The 21,632-nt window shown below is 46.5% G+C and overlaps 1 protein-coding gene across 3 annotated transcripts in view; it reads right to left on the reverse strand.

Moving 5' to 3' along the window:
• The window catches only part of mon2 (MON2 homolog, regulator of endosome-to-Golgi trafficking), a 143,167-nt gene extending 123,865 nt beyond the window's left edge, over positions 1 to 19,302 (reverse strand). For all 3 annotated transcript variants that reach the window (XR_013498715.1, XM_078219693.1, XM_078219692.1), the window contains exon 1: positions 19,098 to 19,302. Coding sequence is in view for 2 of the 3 variants with exons in the window: in XM_078219693.1 (XP_078075819.1) it covers positions 19,098 to 19,214 (117 nt within the window). In the remaining variant the exon portion in view is untranslated. The remainder of the gene's footprint in view (positions 1 to 19,097) is intronic.
• Between the last annotated feature and the right edge of the window lie 2,330 nt (positions 19,303 to 21,632).

Genomic DNA, 21,632 nt, shown 5'->3' on the forward strand with positions numbered 1-21,632 from the left:
TTGTTTTAATGCTGCATTTATGTTTTCCCTTTCAAGCTGCATGCAGTACCAAGATGGCCTTCTTGTCTTTGAAAGCTCCACCAATATCAAAGAGTTGGTTTTAAATGATGTTGCTAGCCGCAGCGGCAACGTAACCAAAATTAGTTTTGCTGGACACACAAAGTAGCCACGATTACCAGTCACTGGTAGGTCAGGTGGCTTGGCTTGGCTTGTTTGCATAGATCAGCAAAGCAGCATGGAGGCATAGCAGTTAGCACTGCTGCCTCACAGCGTCAGGGACGAGGGTTCAATTCCGGCCTCGGGTGACTGTCTGTGTGGAGTTTGCACGTTCTCCCCGTCTCTGCGTGGGTTTCCTCCGGGTGCTCCGGTTTCCTCCCACAGTCCAATGATATGTGGGTTAGGTTGACTGGACATGCTAAATTGCCCTTTGTCAGGGGATTAGAAGAGTAAATATGTGACGTTATGGAGATAGGGCCTGGGTGGGATTGTGGTTGGTGCAGACTCGATGAGCCAAATGGCCTCCTTCTGCACTGTAGAATTCTATGATTCTATGAAAGCAGTTCGGTGGTGCTGGCTGTACAGACTTTCCCCAGTTATTTTAAGCTATAAAAGAAAACAATGCATTGATGCAACACCTTGTAGCCAATACTCAGAACTATCTACATATGCAATGAATTATTCTGAAGTACAGCTGTTGCTGGAGGGGCAAAAGCTGTGGCCACTTTGCACATTTTCATTTAATTTCTGTTGGCATGCCTTAATCATCAACCAGAAATAAAAATAAAATGCTGGGAACACTCAGGACAGCATTCGTGGGGAAAGAAACAAAGAGTGAACATTTCAATTCAATGCACGGGACGAGCTGAAACATCAGTGCTGTGACTCTCTCCAGATGCTGTCTAGCCTGCCGAATGCTTCCAACATTTTGTGATTCAGATGTTCAGCTTTTGTCCTCGTTTGTTTTTTTAAACATGGCCAGCTGATTGCCTTCAATTCCACTGGCAGAAGACAGAATGCTGGCCCAGAGAGCCAGACACCAAATGCTAGCCTTGGCAGCGATGCTCCGATCCCAGAAGTCAATTTTTAAAAACCACCAAGACTGTTCTTTGAATATTTCAATGGCATCTTTTGGCCTCCACCTGAATGCCTGGTGGAAGCCTTTAGTCTTTCATCATATTCAAACAAACACCAACTCAATAACTGTTGCATTTGATGTATTCCATCCATTTTGAGATTTATTTTTCAAGAGAGAACGACGTGAGGGGAGCAGAAGCACAATGGGCCAAGTGGCCTCATTCTGTGCTGAGATCTAAATCTTTGACTGAAGTTAATGATTTCTCCTAAAGTCCTGATTTTTGAAAAAAGGCTGATGGGAAAATTTGCTGACCACATTTACTCTCCATCTGCAACTGACTGTAAAATGGTTTCTGGTAACAGCGTCTTGCAGTATAGTACTTTTATGTGCAACAAGGCTGACATTCACTTCTGTTTCACGGCAATGTTGCAGCCTCGCCCACTGGTTTAGGAATGTCTATAACCAATAAAACACAGATGGGGCAAGAGAAACTGACAAAACAGTCATCCTTTCGGTTGACGAATTAACAAATACACACAGCACCTTAATCTACATCATAGACTTCCATTAGAAATACATTTGCAGCACTTGCTTAAGATCAAAATACCCTTTGGTTGGTATAAGAACATAATATTCTATGAAACATCTTTTAATTACTCATTGCTCAACTTGACAATTAAAATACTTGGGAGAAAAGTAGAAGACAGTGTGGCTCATTATTCCTTCCTCCCATTAATTTGACCAGTCAGAAAGAGGGAGACTTATATTTTCGTATTTATCAAAGTGGGGATGTCATTGTCAAGGAACTGAACACTCTCCCCACTTTTTTCATCCATTATTAATGTCAAGCACTCCCTGGACACGAACAACACTGGGAATTTATATAGCCTCTTTAATGTAGCAAAACACTTCACAGGAACATTATCAAGCATAATTTGATACCGCACTACATATTATCCACAAGGAAATATTAGGACAGCTGACAATTTTAGACGGAGGTATATTTTAATGAACATCTTTAAGGTGGGGAGGCGGAGAGGTTAGGGGAAGAATTCTAGAGCCTCGGCAGCTGAAGGTACACCTTCAATGGAGGGTGATTAAAATGGAGGACATGCAAGAGGCCAGAATCGGAGGAACAGAGGTCACAGAAGGTTGCATGTTAGGTGTTGGTTATGGAGATAGGCCATGGAGCCATTTAAAAGCAAGATTGAGAATCTTAAAATTGAGGCATTACTTAACAGTGAGCTAACATGGGATGGATAAAAAAAATAAAGAACTCGACTTTTGTCTGCCACAACAACATGCCTTAACTTTATGCTATTTCCAACTCATGCCAAATTTCCAGCAGCTCAGTGCCATCAAGCAATAAGAACTTGGCGGAGACTGGCTACATATATTTCACAAAGGCTCCTGAGAACCAGTTCAAATAACTTTCATCAATCTGGGATGGATATAACTTACAATTCCACAATGAAAGAACAGAAGACTAACCAAATGCAGCATGTATACAACAAAATACAGCTTTTAAGAAAAAAAATGTTACATTTATGATATGTTATCTATGAGTGTTTAAATAGGATTTTTCACATGGTACATCTATAACTCAATTTTTTTTGACAACAGGCTATCAACTAACATTCATTATAAGCCCACTGACTCCCCCGCAGCTGCCTTGACTACACTTCCTCAAACCATCTACCTTGTAAGGGTTTCATTAAATTTTCCAGTTCCTCCACCTCTATCACATCTGTTTTGATGGTGCGAGCTTCCACAGCAGTATTTGAGTTTTTTTTTAAATCCTCAGTCGAGTATTCCGCCCCGTGCCCACACCCCCCCACCCACTGTGGTTTCAGGTTTCTCGACCGTGCCCGCCACATTTCCTTCATTTCTGCTCTCACCTCTTCCCCTCTTCCCCAGAGAGAGTGTTTCCTTGTCCTCAGCTTCTGCCCAATCAGCTTCCATATTCATAGAACATAGAACAGTACAGCACAGTACAGGCCCTTCGGCCATCGATGTTGTGCCGAGCTTTGTCCGAAACCAAGGTCAAGCTATCCCACTCCCTATCATTCTGGTGTGCTCCATGTGCCTATCTAATAACTGCTTGAAAGTTCCTAAAGTGTCCGACTCCACTATCACAGCAGGCAGTCCATTCCAGACCCCAACCACTCTCTGAGCAAAGAACCTACCTCGGACATCCCTCCTATATCTCCCACCATGAACCTTATAGTTATGCCCCCTAGTAACAGCTACATTCACCCGAGGAAATAGTCTCTGAACGTCCACTCTATCTATCCCCCTCATCATCTTATAAACCTCTATTAAGTCGCCTCTCATCCTCCTCCGCTCTAAAGAGAAAAGCCCTAGCTCCCTCAACCTTTCCTCATAAGACCTACCCTCCAAACCAGGCAGCATCCTGGTAAATTCTCCTCTGCACTCTCTCCAGTGCTTCCACATCCTTCTCATAGTGAGGTGACCAGAACTGCACACAATATTCCAAATGTGGTCTCACCAAGGTCCTGTACAGTTGCAGCATAACCCAACGGCTCTTAAACTCAAACCCCCTGTTAATAGACGCAAAAATACTTCTATTTAATAATCTATTCAACAGATCATTTTCCACTATTCCTGCCACCTCCAGCGTGATGCCATCACCAAACACATCTTCCCCTCCCCCTTCCGCATGCTGAAGGGACCATTCCCTCCTTGATATCCTATTCATAGATAACATATCATAAATGTAACATTTTTCTTAAAAGCTGTATTTTGTTGTATACATGCTGCATTTGGTTAGTCTTCTGTCCTTTCATTGCGGAATTGTAAGTTATATCCATCCTCAGTCACCCGTAGCTACACTACATTGGGGAGACCAAACGCAGGTTGGGTGATGGCTGCCTTGTGGAACACGTCCGTCAATCCACAAGCACAATCCCGAGCTTCCAGTGACTTTGCGTTTCAATTCTCCACCTTGCTCTGATGCTGATGTTTCTGTCCTTGGCCTGCTGCACTTCCAGTGAAACTCAATGTAAACTTGATGAAAAGCACCTCACTTTTCAGTTAGGCACTTTACAGCCTTCTGGACTCAACATTGAGTTCAACAATTTCACACCATAATTTCTGCCCCCATTTTGTTTCCTTTTCTGTTCACGTTCAGGATTTTCTCCTACTTTTTGCTTTTGTCCAAGAATTCACCAGCTTTAGAAACACCTTTTGCTTCTTGTTTCGTCCCATCACCATGCCCTCTGACCCTGGAAACTTAACTCTACGGTCATTCAATCTTTCTCGTCTTCCACCCCATCAGACACTTTCCTTCTGTCCTTGTCCCATCCACCCCTCACTCAAAACCTATCACATCTCTTATTTTTTCCAGTTCTGATGAAAGGTCAGAGACCTGAAACATTACTTGTTTCTCTCTCCATAGATGCTGCCTTAACCTGCTGAGTGTTTCCAGCATTTCCTCAGTTTATTTCAGATTTCCAGCATCCACAGTATTCTCCTTTTAAATGGCTTTATTTTGAAAAGATAAAATCATAGAATCACAGAATCTACAGTGCAGGAGGCCGCCATTTGGCCATAAGACTAAAAGACATAGGAGTAAAATTAGGCCACTCGACCCATCGAGTCTGCTCCGCCATTCAATCATGGCTGATATTTTTCTCATCCCCATTCCCCTGCCTTTTCCCCATAACCCCTGATCCCCTTATTAATCAAGAACCTATCTATCTCTGTCTTAAAGACACTCAATGGTCTGGCCTCCACAGCCTTCTGCGGCAAAGAGTTCCACAGATTCATCACTCTGACTGAAGAAATTCCTCCTCATCTCTGTTTTAAAGGATCATCCCTTTGGCCTGAGGTTGTGCCCTCTGGTTCTAGTTTTTCCTACATGTGGAAACATCCTTTTCGCGTCCACTCTATCCAGGCCCATCGAGCCTGCACCGACAACAATCTCACCCAGGCCCAATTGCCGTAACCCCACATTACCTCGGTGTAAAATACCACCCCTGGACAGATTATAACCTGGGTTTAAAATTATTAGTTGTAGCTCCACTGTTACTAATTGCAAATCCACCATAAAAATCTTCAGCCATAAACCTGTTAAAGGAACCTGTCAGTGAATCTCTGGGCTGCTACCAACTCATTTGGAATACTAGCTCATGCACTGATAGCCCATATTGGCAATGGAATTTGTGTTATTAAAAAATCAGTAACCAAACATGTCTCGGTCAAACTTAAGAGACTATGCTCATTTAATTCAATGCTGAACACCAGGAATTCCAAAACTTTGAAAAATTTCATGTGTTTCACCAATCACTAAACAACAAACTGACATTTTCGCAGATCGATGGTACGACAGAAAAACTAGCCCTTCAAAAGGACACCCAATGTGCCACGGGCTGTTTGAGATTTACAGCAAAGTAGAGGCTGCTCCAGCTCTTATGGTGCACCTCCCCATTCATTAGCCTCACTCAATCTGCAAACTCAGAGAGATGTGAAAAGTGGCACTTTAGACAAGACATGCTGATGCAAAGTGAGAGTGGTGAAGGAGGAGGTTTACCTTCTCTCGAGCTTGAGACCTTAATCACAGCCCAGATGTCAAGGTGTGCTCTCCGAGTAGGAATACCTTCCCATCAGAGAAGTAAATAAGCTGCACTTTTTGTTTTGGGTTGCTTAGCTCTGCGATTGCTTAAATTCCCTTCCGCTTATTGTATTTTCCCTCTTAATAATGCTGCTGACTCTTATGGATTCCATGTTAAATTAGCGTATTAAGCTGCATTTATAGTGGAACCATAGTGTGGTGCAAAGTGGCTTTATTTCATACTGTCACTAACATTGCGGCCCAGTGCAGTCTTCAAACTACTGAGCTATTTATTAACGTATCAAAAAAACCTAATCTGCAGAATGGTGCAAGAGTGTGAAATCTCAATCATTTATTGACTGATATTTTAAATTCAACGTTTTCCTGCTTTTTGCATTAGTACATGGTGAATAATTATTTATGACAAGCAGTGATTGGGCAACTTTATTGCTGTGCATTGTTGTTGCAGGAACAACACCAACAGTACAATTAAGTGATTAGCACTGCTGCTTCACGGCACCAGGGACCTGGGTTTGATTCCCAGTGTGGGTCACTGTCTGTGCAGAGTCTGCACGGATTTCCTCTGGGTGTCCCGGTTTCCTTCCACAGTACGAAAGACGTGCTGGTTAGGTGCACTGGCCATGCTAAATTCTCCCTCAGCGTACCCAAACAGGTGTCGGAGTGTGGTTCACAGTAACTTCACTGCAGTGTTAATGTAAGCCGACTTGTGACACTAATAAATAAACTTTAAAATACAGCAGTGGCTTGGGATCCAAGCGGGCGTGCTGTGAATAAAGGTCAAACATAGTTGTCACGTGGTCAACTGCTGGAGTTTAGTCTAGAAAGCAATCATACAGGGCCAGCTCTATAATTGGTGTCTACCGGGGCATGCATGTGCGCACGCACACACACAGCTCATGCACTGATTGCCCACACTGGCAATGGAATTTGCGTTATGAAAAAAGTCAGTAACCAAACCCATCTCTTTGCTGAAGCAAAACTAAACACTTACAATTTCCAGTTAAGCTTAACAAGCACTCTTCATGCACAAAATGTAGCCTGGAACGAGGATTAAGTTTGCAAAATATACTAATTGCACTTAGCATTTATACCAGCTCTTGGCAACTGTCCGACACTTCTCACAAGGAAAAGACTTTGTCAGCCAATACAGATCCCGATTTATCATGCTCTCTGGCAAGGAATGAAGCTGATTTTACCCCGACTCATTCAAAGCACAAACACCTGCAAGTGAATTGAGGTTTCACCACTTATGTTTCAATAAAAAACACAGGAATGGAAAGCACCAGCAAAAATGAGGATTGTGACATAAAAGCAAAGCACCAAAATCAGAAAGACAATACACACTACTGCTAAGTCCCCCCCGCAAAGCAAAACAACACCCCTCACAGGCAGGCGCATTTCTTCAAAGTGGCAGCAAGGTTCAGTTGGCAGCTCTCTGGTCCCTATGCCAGAATGTTGTCTTCAGCTCCCACTCCAGAGGACTGGAGTGCAAAACTCCAGGCTTAACTCCAGCGCAGCACTAAGAGTGCTGCATTGTCAAGAGGTGCCATCTCACGGATGAGGTGTAAATGGGATGCGGCCGTGGGAGCAGTGCGCCAACATGCCGGGCCCTCAACGTTTTATAATTTGTGCCACGATCTTGTCGAATGGCGGAGTAGGCCGGGTGGCCTGCCCCTGCTTCTAATAAGCTGAAGTGATGGGTTAATCAACTGCTGGAAGCGTCAGTCAAGCTAACCTAGTTGCTACAAAGTAGACACGCCGGCTGATTTTTCTTTTCCCGAGCACAGAGGCTATGTGATCAGCTAACAACACAGATTGGGGAACAGACTTGGGACTTTCTGCCCCGAATAGTCACGTTGCACACACTGAATAATGAGTCACTGGGAGAATCTGAAGAATGCCATCTCATTAAAAAATACCATTACTTGAAAGGTTAATTCAAAATTTAATGTTTCATTTGACAGATCACCATAGAGGGAAAAGTAACCACTTGATGCTCGGCTGTTAAAAATAAAATGCCACAACAGGTTTTGGTAAAATATAAAATTTGCGCCCAGCAAGTAGGCTTGCATGTAGACAAGGGTCTACTCTGAAGCTCATACGTCTTTTTCCAGTCTGACCTTTTCTCACATAGCAGCCTGCAATGGCTGCAGTTTGAGCAGTGCAGTCTCCTCCCCAGGGCATTCTTGTCAGGTTCTTTGTTTGCCTGGCTTTAGATTAGCCTTGCAATGTCTGACATCTGTTTAAAAAAAATGACAGCCTTTGTCAGGCAAGTCCTTTGCGACGGCACATTCAGCCTCCACAATCCTGCAAGGGCACAAAATCAGTGTGACGGCGACAATCGCCCCCTGACTGAGTGCGGTTTTGTCTCCATATTTAAGGAAGGATAGACTTGCATTGAAGGTGGTACCATGAAGGTTCACTAACTTGGCCCCTGGGGTGAGAGGGTTGTCCGATGATGAGGCACTGAGTAAAGCGGCACGGTGGTACAGTGGTTAAGCACTGCTGCTTCACAGGTCCAGGGAACTCAGTTCGATTCCCGGCTTGGGTCGCTGTCTGTGTGGAGTTTGTACATTCTCCCCATGTCTGCGTGGGTTTCCTCCAGGTGCCCCAGTTTCCTCCGACAGTCCAAAGATGTGCGGGTTAGGTTGATTAGCCATGCTAAATTGCCCCTTAGTGTCCCGGGATATGTAGGTTAGAGGGATTAGTGGGGTAAATATGTGGGGTTATGGGGATAGGGCCTGGGTGAGATTGTTGTCGGTGCAGACTCGATGGGCCGAATGGCCTCCTTCTGCACTGTGGGGATGCTATGATTCTATGAAATGGGCCTTTGTTCTCTGGAGTAGAGAATGAGAAGTGATCTCATTCGAACATACACGAGTCAGGAGTTTGATAACACTTTGTTTCTGTTGGTCTAAAGCACAGGGGCACAATCACAGGATAAGGGGCCGATCATTTAGGACTGAGATGAGGAGAAATTACTTCACTCAAAGTGTTGTGAATCTTTTGAATTCTCTATCCCAAAGGGTTGCAGATGTTCCTTTCTTGAATATATACTTAAGGTTAAAATAGACAGATATTTGGTCTCAGGGAATCAAAGGGTATGGGGAGTGGGCAGGAAAGTGGAGTCAATGCTCAAGGTGAGCCCTGATAGAATTGGATGAAGGAGCAGGCTCAATGGGTCACATGGTCTAATCCTACAACTGTTTCTTGTGTCAGCAAAGAAGCCTTCGGGGTTTGTAGCTCCTGGAATTTGACTGCCCATCACTTGCTTCTTGAGTCCATACACAGCCTGATGGGCCCTTCCCTTCGCCATTTCTGCATAAGGCTGGTGCTAACTCAATGTCATCACCAGCACCAACACAAGTTACTTAAACCCACATTCAAGCCTTTGATGCTAACATATCCTTAATTCTTGAAACGTGAAGAATGTAGCAACGTATACAATTACCCAATTTCACTGCACTTAGAACTACCAATGCTGACTGAAAAGCCTTTGGCTGTTGAAAATCTAAGAGTTGTTTTGACAATCCCATGATTGTTCATGTTACCGAAGGACAGAGTAATATGACTTTTTGTTCTGATGTATCTGGTGACTCATTATCTCCCAATTCTCCTCTCAGGGAGATGCTGGAAAGATACAGAGGGTTAGGGATCTGTGGATTTACATATGTTTCTCAGGCCCGGAAAAAGGTGGACCATTGACATTAGGACTTAAATAGAATGAAAGGAGTAATATTTGGTCCATAAGCAGAATTGAAAAATCAGCACGTTGATATGAGTCAATAATGAATTGGTGCCCACTTCCAGTTTCCTTTTCAAGATGGTGGTCTAACTTCTGGGCCTGTGGATACACATCCTCCTCTAGACTTTGTCCTGGCCACAAATCTGAAGGGTATTTCCGAGCAACTCAGAAACCACTTGAATTCATCTCGCTTCCTGAAAACAATTGAAGGTCGATAGTGAGGATTGGAAGAAAGAAGTGTTCTCTCACTTCTTGGAGAAATGCAAGAAATCTTCACCAAAAGCCAAGCCATTGGGTTAATCTTTGTCCAGGGCACGGTGGCACAGTGGTTAGTACTGCTGTCTCACAGCGCTAGGGGCCCGGGTTTGATTCCTGGCTTGAGTCACTGTCTGTGCGGAGTTTGCATGTTCTCCCTGTGTCTGTGTGGGTTTCCTCCGGGTGCTCCGGTTTCCTCCCACAGTCCGAAAGACGTGCGGGTTAGGTGAATTGGTCATGCTAAATTCTCCCTCAGTGTACCCGAACAGGCGCCAAGGTGTGGCGACTAGAGGATTTTCACAGTAATTTCATTGCAGTTTTAATACAAGTCTACTTGCAACTAATAAGTAAACTTTAATATGCAACAAAGTATGTGTTTGAAATAAGAGAAAAAAGGAACTTGCTTTTATATCGCATCATTCACATGCCAGGATGGCCGAACATGCTTTACAGGCCATTGATGTGGAAATTTAGTCAAGCAAGATTGTAGGAAACACAGCAGCCAGATAGCATATGGCAACATCCCCAACAGTAACGAAATAACGAAAGATCATCAAGCTAGTGATGGAACGTTGGGGGACAAAATCTGGAGCAATATTTGCTTCCATAGATCCAAGAGGTGAATGGCCAATTGTGGTTTCAGAATAAAGCTGGAGGTAGCACCAATTTGTTACTGATTCCTACAGTCCACATCTACACTGGGTTTACTTTATAAAAATAACTTCACTCATTAAATTTTTAGAATGATCAAAACATCTTAACACTTGGCTTCAATGGATGCCATGGTCTGCAATGTCTGAGTGAATACAATCAAATATAAAAGACTTTATTCAAATCATAGCATTAATTTGTTCAGAAAAATATTGTATGAAAACCGAAAACGGAGACAAAACGTGGCTATAATTCTACAATGCAAGATAAGGCAACGGTCTCCTTCATAACAATAACCTTTAGTTAAATAAAATAGTGCAGACCTAGCAGGATATAAACTGAGCAGTCAGCAACATGCCTCCCTCCATCGGTTGTGAATGGTAAAAAAACCATTCCCGACCTTGGATTGGTATTTGATTCTGAGATGAGCTTCCTACCACGTATCACTAAGAATTCCTACTCCACCCTGCTAACATTGCCAAACTTCACCAGGTCTCTGGTCATATGTTGCTCAAGCCCTTGTGCATTGCTTTGTTACCTCATGACTTGACTCCAATGTATTCCTGACCTGCCCTCCACGTTCCACCCCGTGATTTTATTTTTATTCATTCATGCGATGTGGGTGTTGCTGGCTAGACCAACATTTATTGCCCATCCCTAATTGCCCTTGAGAAGATGGTGGTGAGCTGCCTTCTGGAACCGCTGCAGTGCATGAGGTGTAAGTACATCCACAGTGCCATTAGGGAAGCATATCCAGTATTTTGACCCAGCAGTGAACGAATGGCGATATCTTTCCAAGGTAGGATGGTGGATGGCTTGGAGGGGAATTTTTGATTTGATTTATTATTGTCACATGTATTGGTATACACTGAAAAGTACTTTTTCTTGCACGTTGTACAAAGCATACCGTTCATAGAGAAGGAAACGAGTGTGTTCAGAATACAGTGTTACAGTCATAGCTAGTGTGTAGAGAAAGATCAACTTAATGTGAGGTAGGACCATTCAAAACTAGGTGGTGGTGTTCCCATGTGTCTTCAGCCCTTATCTTCCAAATGGTAGCAATCATGGGTTTGGAAGGTGCTGCATAAGGAGCTTTGGCGAGTTCCTGCAGTGCACCTTGTAGATGAGATACACTGCTTCAACTGCTTGACGGTGGCTGACCTGCTCTTGTCGTCAAAGTATTGAAAGCTGGTCTAGTTCCGTTTCTGGTCAATTGTAATCCTAGGGTGCCGATAGTAGGTGATTCAACAACAGTAATGCCATTGAATGTCATGGGGCGATGGTTAGATCCTCTGTTATAGGAGATGGTCATTGCCTAGCACTTGTGTGGCAGGAACGTTACTTGCCACTTCTCAGCCCAAGCCTGGACGTTGTCCACGTCTTGCTGCATTTGGTAAGGACTGCTCCATTTTGAGTTGTGAATGGTGCTCAACATTGTACAATCAGCAGCGAATAACCCACCTTACGATGGAAGGTAGGTAATTGAAACAGCTGAAGATGGTCGGGTCTAGGACGTTGCCCTGAGGAACTCTTATAGTGATGTTCTGGAGCTGAGATGACTGGCCTCCATTCACTAGAACCATCTTCCTTTGTGACAGATATCACTCCAACCAGTGATGAGTTTTCCCTCCCTATTCTTATTGAGTCCAGGAGGTTTTGTCAGCGCTCCTTGATGCCACACTCAGTCAAATGCTACCTTAATGTCAAGGTCCATGTTTGGACCAAGGCTGTAATGAGGTCAGGAGCTGTGACCCTGGTGGAACCTAAACTGAGCATCAGTGAGCAGGTTATTGCTAATCAAATGCCACTTGATGGCACTGTTGATGGCCCCTTCCATCACTTTACTGATGATCGAGAGTGAATTGATGGGAGGGTATTTGGCTGGGTTGGATTTGTCCTGGGCAATTTTTCACATTGCCGGATAGACATTGCCGGTGTTGTAGCTGCACTGGAACAGCTTGACTAGGGGTGCAGCAAACTCCTGAGCACGCCCTCAGTACTAAAATTGTTAGGGCCTACAGCCTTTGCAGTATCCAATGTCTTCAGCCATTTCTTGATATCACGTGGAGGGAATCAAATCGGATGAAGACTGGCATCTGTGATGCTGAGGACACGGAAATTGATCACCCACTCGGTACTTCTGGCTGAAGGTTGTTGCAAATGCTTCATCTTTTGCACTGATTAGATGGGCTCCACCATCATTGAGGATGGGGGTATTTGTGGAGCCCCTCCTCCTGTGAAGAGTTTAATTTTCCACCACCATTCACGACTGGATGCGGTAGGAATTGCTTAGCTCTGTCTATAGCTTGCTACTTATGCTGTTTGGCATGTAAGTAGTATTGTAATTTCATCAGGTTGACATCTCATTTTTGGTATGTCTGGTATTTTTGCGCTCCATCTCCTCCTGCACTCTTCACTGAACCAGGGTAAATCCCTGGGCTTGATGGTAATGGTATAGTGGGGGATATACCCGGCTGAAGTCACAGGTTGTGGTTGAGTACAATTCTGCTGTTGCTGATGAGCCACGGCACCTCGTGGATGCCCAGTCTTGAGTAGCTAGATTTGTTTGAAATCTATCCCATTTAGCAAGGTAGCAGTGCCACATGACAGTGGGTATCCTCAATGGGACATTGTTTCCACAAGGACTGTGAGGTGGTCACTCTTACTGATACTGTCATGGACAGATGCATCTGCAGTGTGGGTGAGATCAGATATGTTCTTCCCTCTTGCTGGTTTCCTCACCACCTGCCATAGACCCAGTCTAGCAGTTATGTCCTTCAGGAGTCAGCCAGTCTGGTTTATAGTGGTGCTACGGAGCCACACTGTGGAGGACAGTCAAGTTCCCCCCACCCAGAGTATAATCTGCACCCATGCCACCCTCAATGCTTCCTCCAAATGGCGCTCAGCAAGAGTACTGAATCATCAGCTGAGGAGGTGGTGTGTGTGTGTGTGTGTGTGTGCGCGCGCGCATGCGCGCACGTGTGGGTGTGTGTACGCGCGTGGGGGTGTGGGTGTCTGTGTGCGTGTGCACCACCTTAGCTTGCCAGTGTGACAGGCATATCCATGGATGGTAGTGTCTGGGACATTACCTGTAAGGCATAATTCTGTGAGTATGACTGTGTCAGGCTGTTGCTTGGCTAGTCTGTAAGACAGATCCCCCCCCACTTTGGCACAATCCCCGAAATGTTAGTCAGGACGATTTTGCAGGGTCGAGTTTGCCCTGGTCGTTTCTGGTGTCTTGCTCGATGCTGCTCCATCCAGTTTCATTACTTATTGACTTGCTAGACCATTTCAGAGGACCGTTGCTATGGTTCTGGAGTCACGTGCAGGCAAGACCAGGTAAGGACGGCAGATTTCCTTCCCAAAAGGAGATTAGTGAATGAGATGGGCTTTCATGACTACCAACAATGATCACTGGACTTGTTAAATTCCAGACATTATTGGGTTCAAATTCCACCATCCATTGGGATTCAAACCCGGGTCCCCAGAGCATGAATTATGAGTCCAATGACAATATCACTACGTCAACACCTCCCCTCATCGCCCGAAGATGCTCCAAAGTTCTGCTGCCCATATCCTAACTTGCACCAAATCCTGTTCACCTGTGTTTGCTGACCGACACTGGCTAGTCCGGTTAATCATAGAATAGAATCATAGAATCTCTACAGTGCAGTAGGAGGCCATTTGCCCCACCAAGCCTACACCGACCACAATCCCACCCAGGCCTTATCCCCGTAACCCCACACATTTACCCTGCGAATCCCCCTGACACTATTGCAAGTGCTCCTTAAAACACTGCCCCTCTAACCATGCTTTCAGTCATCTGACACCTTTTCATGTGGCTCAATCTCAAATTTAGTTTTATAATGCTCGCCTGATGTGGCTTGGGATGTTTTATTCTGTCAAAGGCTGTTGGCATTGTTGTTGGGACACCACAGCATAAACATGAACCAAGACGAAGCACAAATCAGAATACCATAGAGAGGGTGGCACTATGGCACTAGCAGTAAAAAGAAATTCGCATTTATAGAGTCACAACCTCTTAATGCACTGAAGCAAAATACAGCCAACATAGTACACAGTATCATAGAATCCCTACGGTGCAGCCCATCGAGACTGCACCGACTCTCTGACAGAGCATCTTACAATGGCCCTCTCCCCTGCCCTATCCCCGTAACCCCATACATTTACCATGGCTAATCCATCTAACCTACACATCTTGGGAAACTAAGGGGCAGGTTAGCATAGCCAATCCACCCAGTCTGCACATCTTTGGAGAGTGGGAGGAAACCAGAGCACCCGGAGGAAACCCATGCAGACACGAGGAGAATGTGCAACTCCAAACAGACAGTGACCCGAGGCTGGAATTGAACCCGGGTCCCTGGCGCTGTGAGGCAGCAGTGCTAACCACTGTGCTGCCCCCGATTTTCCAAAATTAGTCACTGTGGGAATGTAGAAGATGCAGAACTCATATTTGCGATGCGTGAAATAGTTCAGTCATTTTGATCTCTTACTTTTGATCATGTCATTTTAAGGTCAAAATACTATTTGGAACATCAAACATAGCTCAGGTGGTAGCGTCCTGGCCTGAGTCAGAAGGTTGGAGGTTCAAGAGTCTTGATCAGAAAAATCCACTCAGTACTGAGTCAGTAAGTCATGCAAATGTCTGAGATGCTGGAGTTTGGAAGAGAGGTCCCGTTGGCATTTTTAAATGTTGATTTATTGTCCCATATATTGGGATAGTGAAAGTAATAGTTTCTTGTGCGCCATACCGACGAAACAGACCATTCATAGAGTACATAGGGGAGAAGGAAAGGAGAGGGTACAGAATGTAGTGTTACAGTTACAGATAGGGTGTAGAGAAAGATCAGCTTTATACATGGTAGGTCCAATCAAAAGTCTGATGGCAGCAGGGAAGAAGCTGTTCTTGAGTCGGTTGGTACTTGGTCTCAGACTTGTATCTTTTCCCCGAAGGAGGTGGAAGAGAGTAGGTCAGGGCTGCTTCGGCTGGATAATGCTAGCTGCTGTTCCGAGGCAGCGGGAAGTGTAGACAGAGTCAATGGATGGGAGGCTGGTTTGTGTGATGGACTGGGCTACGTTCACAGCCCTTTGTGGTTTCTTGTGATCTTGGTCAGAGCAGGAACCATGCCAAGCTGTGATACATCTAGAAAGGATGCTTTCTATGGTGCATCTGTAAAAATTGGTGAGAGTCGTAGTGTCATGCCAAATTTCCTTAGCCTCCTGAGGAAGTAGAGGTGTTGGTGGGCTCTTAACTGAAGGGTCGGCATGGAGGGACCAGGACAGGTGGTTGGTGCTGGACACCTAGAAACATGAAGCTCGCGACCATTTCCATATCACTGTTGATGTAGACAGAGGCATATCCTTCACTGCGTTTCCTGAGGTCGATGACCATCTCCTGCGTTTTACTGCAATTGAGGGAGAGTCTATCATCGTTGCACCATGTCTTCGGCTGCATTATATGCCGAGAATGGATTCCCAGCACCCCAGCATAAATGTCAGGGGGGAATCGGTGTCTGCTTGGCTGGGTGCCTCCCACTTCAATTTCTTGGGCAAAGACCATTTAACGCGTATAAGACAGGAGCTGATAAGACAGGATAAGACGCTGAGATCCATGACCACTCCAGCATTGCAGGAGGTGCAGGCCTCTCCTGCCACCTGCTCAGAGTGCCAGTTGATGAAGTCCTTAACTGGGCATCAACTGCCCAAAGGGCATCAACTGGGTGACCCACCCAATGCTTTGCTCTTTGCCCATAAAAGCACGTTGAGGGAGGCATGCCGCTTATGCCACATCGCCTCAATTTATGGGTCCAACCATTTTTTCTCCCCACCTGTGGTAGGCTGATAAAATTCAGCTTCTCAGTTGTATGTCCCATGGCAGGTTTTGGAAATGAGCAGTGAGTGGAGTTATCCTTGGTATCCAGAAAATATTTGTCCATCTCCTCAATACTCCATTGCAGTTTGTGGGAGTTTGCTGTGTGCAAATTGGCTGCCACATTTCCAACATTATAACGGTGGCTACACTTCAAAAGCACTTCATTGGCTGCAAAGCTCTTTGGGAGATCATGAAAGGCCCTATATAAATGCAAGTCTTTCGGTTTAACAAAATGCATGCAACATTGGACGGCATGGTGGCACAGTGGTTAGCGCTGCTGCCTCACTGCGCCAGGGACCAGAGTTCGATTCCCAGTTTGAGTCACTGTGCGGAGTCTGCACGTTTTCCCCCTGTCTGCGTGGGTTTCCTCCAGGGGCTCCGGTTTCCTCCCACAGTCCGAAAGACGTGCTGGTTTGGTGCATTGGCCATGCTAAGTTCTCCTTCAGTGTACCCGAACAGGCGCTGGAGTGTGGCGACTGGGCGATTTTCACAGTAACTTCATTGTAGTGTTAATCTAAGTCTACTTGTGACACTAAATAAATAAACTTAAACTTAACTGAGATACAAACTGCAGATTAACTTTAAGGCACAGACCCTATTTCCTTATCTATAACAACATCTTGCATTGTATAGCAACACGCCCTGTACTGCTTGACAGCAGTGTTATCAAACACAGCAATATCGTCAAGAACACTCTTCCAACAGTAACAAAGCCCACACTACTTCATTACTGATTGACAGTAATCAATCAGTTGCCTATATAAGTCCTGAAGTTTGCTGGGACCCGTTGGATCTTCCCGGGAAAGTGATATTTTAATAACAGTACTCGTGTACTCTATCAATAATGAAAAAGATTAATTGAATATTCTATCCTGGAGCCTTAATACTGCATTGTTATCGCAGTACTGAGACATTGAACACAATTAAAGCTAGCTAACTGTCAGCTAGTTTGGACTGTGTTAAAAAACATCTAATCAGCTCACTCGGCCTTATTAATGTGCAATGTCATCACAATAATAGATGTCTGCAATCAGATGGAAAGTGAGAGAGCCAGTTCACCTGCTGGGTGGTTAGAATTATATTCCTATCTTATAACTGAGTCAAGCAATCGTGCAACCTACTTTATACAGTCAATGCGAGATGCGTGTGGATACATCACTCCACCAATCAGTAACTACCTATATACCTTACACAAAGAAGACAAGGAATCTGTTGAAGCAAATTACCAAGAAAATTACCTCTTGAAATGTAGTTGATCTCTCTATTATATGAAAGTGCAGTCAGCATTAGATACTTTACAATGCAAACATCAACAAAGAAAGCAGCAAATTGGCACCGTGGCCAGAATCGAACTTGCTGTATATTATCATCTTTCATTCAGTTTTCTACAATTTGGACAGGAAGGGGTGAGGGGACAACTTTGTTTTTACTGCCTCCAGTCTGCACAATTGTTTACTGTTCTTATGCCAGTCTAAGCAGGCTAACAGGGTCCAGAAGGGTCTTCATGCTGCATAGTGAAGGGGTCAACATCACTCATCCAGGAGCCCGATTGCAATTCTTGGCAGCTGTTCCGGATTCAGCTGTTCCCCCCCAGAGTGGCTGACAGTCAGTGCGGGGGTCTCCCGCTCGCTATGCTATCCCCCTCTTTCTCACCGCGGCGGGGGTCTCTCCCCCTCACTGTGACAGGGGTCTCGGCCTCTCTCTCATCCCAAAGAGGTCTCTCTCTCGCTAGCCGTCTCTCTTGCCATGGCGGGAGCGTGTCTCTCCCTACCTGTGGAAGGGGGGGGGTTCTCTCCCTACCTGTGGGAGGGGGGGGGGGGTTCTCTCCCTACCTGTGGGAGGGGGGGGGGTTCTCTCCCTACCTGTGGAGGGTGGGGGGGGGGGGGGGGTCTCTCCCTACCTGTGGAAGGGGGGGTTCTCTCCCTACCTGTGGGAGGGGGGGGGGGGGGGGAGGGTCTCTCCCTACCTGTGGGAGGGGGGGGGTCTCTCCCTACCTGTGGGAGGGGGGGGGGGTCTCTCCCTACCTGTGGGAGGGGGGGGGGGTCTCTCCCTACCTGTGGGAGGGGGGGGGGGGGTCTCTCCCTACCTGTGGGAGGGGGGGGGGGGTCTCTCCCTACCTGTGGGAGGGGGGGGGGTCTCTCCCTACCTGTGGGAGGGGGGGGGTCTCTCCCTACCTGTGGGAGGGGGGGGGTCTCTCCCTACCTGTGGGAGGGGGGGGGTCTCTCCCTACCTGTGGGAGGGGGGGGGTCTCTCCCTACCTGTGGGAGGGGGGGGGTCTCTCCCTACCTGTGGGAGGGGGGGGGTCCTCTCCCTACCTGTGGGAGGGGGGGGTCTCTCCCTACCTGGGGAGGGGGGGGGGGGTCTCTCCCTACCTGTGGAAGGGGGGGGGGGTGTCTCTCCCTACCTGTGGAAGGGGGGGGGGTCTCTCCCTACCTGTGGAATGGGGGGGGGGGTCTCTCCCTACCTGTGGAATGGGGGGGTCTCTCCCTACCTGTGGAAGGGGGGGGTCTCTCCCTACCTGTGGAAGGGGGGGGTCTCTCCCTACCTGTGGAATGGGGGGGTCTCTCCCTACCTGTGGAAGGGGGGGGTCTCTCCCTACCTGTGGAAGGGGGGGGTCTCTCCCTACCTGTGGAAGGGGGGGGGGTCTCTCCCTACCTGTGGAAGGGGGGGGGGTCTCTCCCTACCTGTGGAAGGGGGGGGTGTCTCTCCCTACCTGTGGAAGGGGGGGGGGGTCTCTCCCTACCTGTGGAAGGGGGGGGGGGGTCTCTCCCTACCTGTGGAAGGGGGGGGGGTCTCTCCCTACCTGTGGGGCGAGGCTCTATTGCCCGCACCCTCCCCTCCACCGGCTCCCCCGGCCCACCCCTCCCCCTCCTTCTGCTCTCACCTCCTTGACGGGGGGGAATTTCTTCCTGCAGTCCAGGGACAGGCTCCTCAGGTCACTCTGCATATTTTCCAGCAGCTTCTTCACGGCTTCGGGGGACGAGGTGGACATTTTCCTCATGTCGGCTCGGGCGCTAAAACCGCCCGCTGCCCCCAACCAGGAGCCCGCCGCCCCTCCGCCAGAGCCCAGGCCTCACCCACAACCCCCCGCGCCCGACACGTCACCCACACTTCCGTAAACACTGGCCGACCGGACATGACGTTCCTTACCCGGGCCAGAGGCCGCCCCCAGCGCCACCTCCCGGACCGGAGGTCGCCTCCAGCGCCACCTCGCGGGTAGAGGCCGCCTCCTGCGCCACCTCGCGGGTGGAGGCCACCTCCAGCGCCACCTCCCGGGCCGGAGGTCGCCTCCAGCGCCACCTCGCGGGTGGAGGCCGCTTCCAGCGCCACCTCCCGGGCCGGAGGTCGCCTCCAGCGCCACCTCGCGGGTGGAGGTCGCCTCCAACGCCACCTGGATGTTGAGGCTTCACCAATATGTAACCCTTAGAAATGCCCAAATTAATAAACTGTCCATCAATAAAACTAAAACTAGGCAACATCTGTAGATATGCAAACAAGAGCTTGGATACAAAATTGTCTGAGTGACAGGCATCAGATTAATGATTAATGGATGATTTGATTTATTATTGTCACATGTATTAGTTAGTATACAGTGAAAAGTCTGACAGCAGCAGGGAAGAAGCTGTTCTTGAGTCGGTTGGTACGTGACCTCAGACTTTTGTATCTTTTTCCCGACGGAAGAAGGTGGAAGAGAAAATGTCCGGGATGCGTGGCGTCCTTAATTATGCTGGCTGCTTTTCTGAGACAGTGGGAAGTGTAGACAGAGTCAATGGATGGGAGGCTGGTTTGCGTGATGGATTGGGCTCCATTCATGACCTTTTGTAGTTTCATGCAGTCTTGGTTAGAGCAGGAGCCCATACCAAGCTGTGGCAGTACAGGTTGAAGAGTAGGTTTATCAACCTTCCTGGACTGTATTCGAGTCTCCAGAAATCCAGGACACTACTGTATGCAATCCACAGAAATATCATTGATACATTAAAAAAGGATTTTGTTTGATTTGATTTATTATTGTCACATGTATTTGGATACAGTGAAAAGTATTGTTTCTTGTGCGCTATACAGACAAATCATACTGTTCATCGAGAAGGAAAGGAGAGGGTGCAGAATGCAGTGTTACAATATTCGCTTGGATGTAGGGAAAGATCAACTTAATATGAGGTAGCATTGTTAGAGCGTTTAAGAGAGTTAGAATAAAGTTTTAGAAGCATAGAACAAGAGTAAAAGATAGAATTAGAGGGTATGCTGAGCACAGCTTGCAAGAAGTCGCCTCGTTCTGGCACCATCTTGGAATCTGAAACATTTCTCTTCACCAGAAATAAAAATATTGAAAAAAGGGGGAAAAAGGCTGCTTGGCTGATAATCAAGTGTCATCCAATTGGGTAATAAGCCTTTGGAAGCAATGCATCACAAGGATGGGTGTGTAGTAATCTGGGAATGGGATAATAAAAATCTGTCCCGTGAGGTTGGAAATAGCAATAACCGTTACCAGAACCTGCTCTGGGAAAACCTGAGAAAATGATTATGATCTGAATTTCTGAAATTTTTGCCTGTTATTGAAAGATGAGGTAATCATTGTGATCTTGGCAAGGATATGGGTTTTGGTATCAAATTCAATGCCAAAGTTGTGAATGGATTAATTTAGCCTGCGTCAATGGTAAGATTTTTTTTAGAATAGATGGAATGGGTACAGAGTTTGTGGTAGGGATGAAAGTTGGTGGCTTTGGTCTTCCCTATAAATCGCAGGATTAAACTGCCACTTGTCCAAGGCTAGATGAGGAAGAGGAGGAACCCGGACATAATACAGGCTCAGGAAGATTGCTTGAGGTGGAAACAAAGGAGCTGAACAGTGAGGGAGAGACATCAACGATGATGGTGGGGTCAACCATTTCAATGACTGCAGAGAGGTTAGGAAGATGTGGTGGGATTATTGCAACATATTTGTGGTCACAAAAAATGTAGATGTTTTAGAATTGCTTCGTCTGTTCTGCAGCATGGACAAGAACTAATCGGAGATATTCAAATATGTTCAAAGACATTGGAGAAACAGTCAAGGGTAAAGTGTTTTTTGATGAGGAGATGACTTTTGAAGAGGAACAGTGCCTGAGGATAGGATACATTTGGGGCAGCATGGTGGCACAGTAGTTAGCACTGCTGTCTCACAGCGCCAGGGACCTGGGTTCGATTCCTAGCTTGGGTCACTGCCTGTGTGGAGGCTGCACGTTCTCCCCGTGGCTGCGTGGGTTTCCTCCGGGTGCTCTGGTTTGCCAACTGATTTGCCAACATTACAACTGTTACTGCACTTCCAAAGTAATTCATTGATCATGGAGCACTTATGGACTTGCTGAGGATGCAAAAGGCACTGGAGAAATGCAAGCCACTACTTCTTTCATTCTTTTTGTTCAGGTTGATATTGGACGGT

Source organism: Mustelus asterias, chromosome 9 (assembly GCF_964213995.1).
Source record: "Mustelus asterias chromosome 9, sMusAst1.hap1.1, whole genome shotgun sequence".
In the NCBI taxonomy this organism is placed as follows: Eukaryota; Metazoa; Chordata; class Chondrichthyes; order Carcharhiniformes; family Triakidae; genus Mustelus; species Mustelus asterias.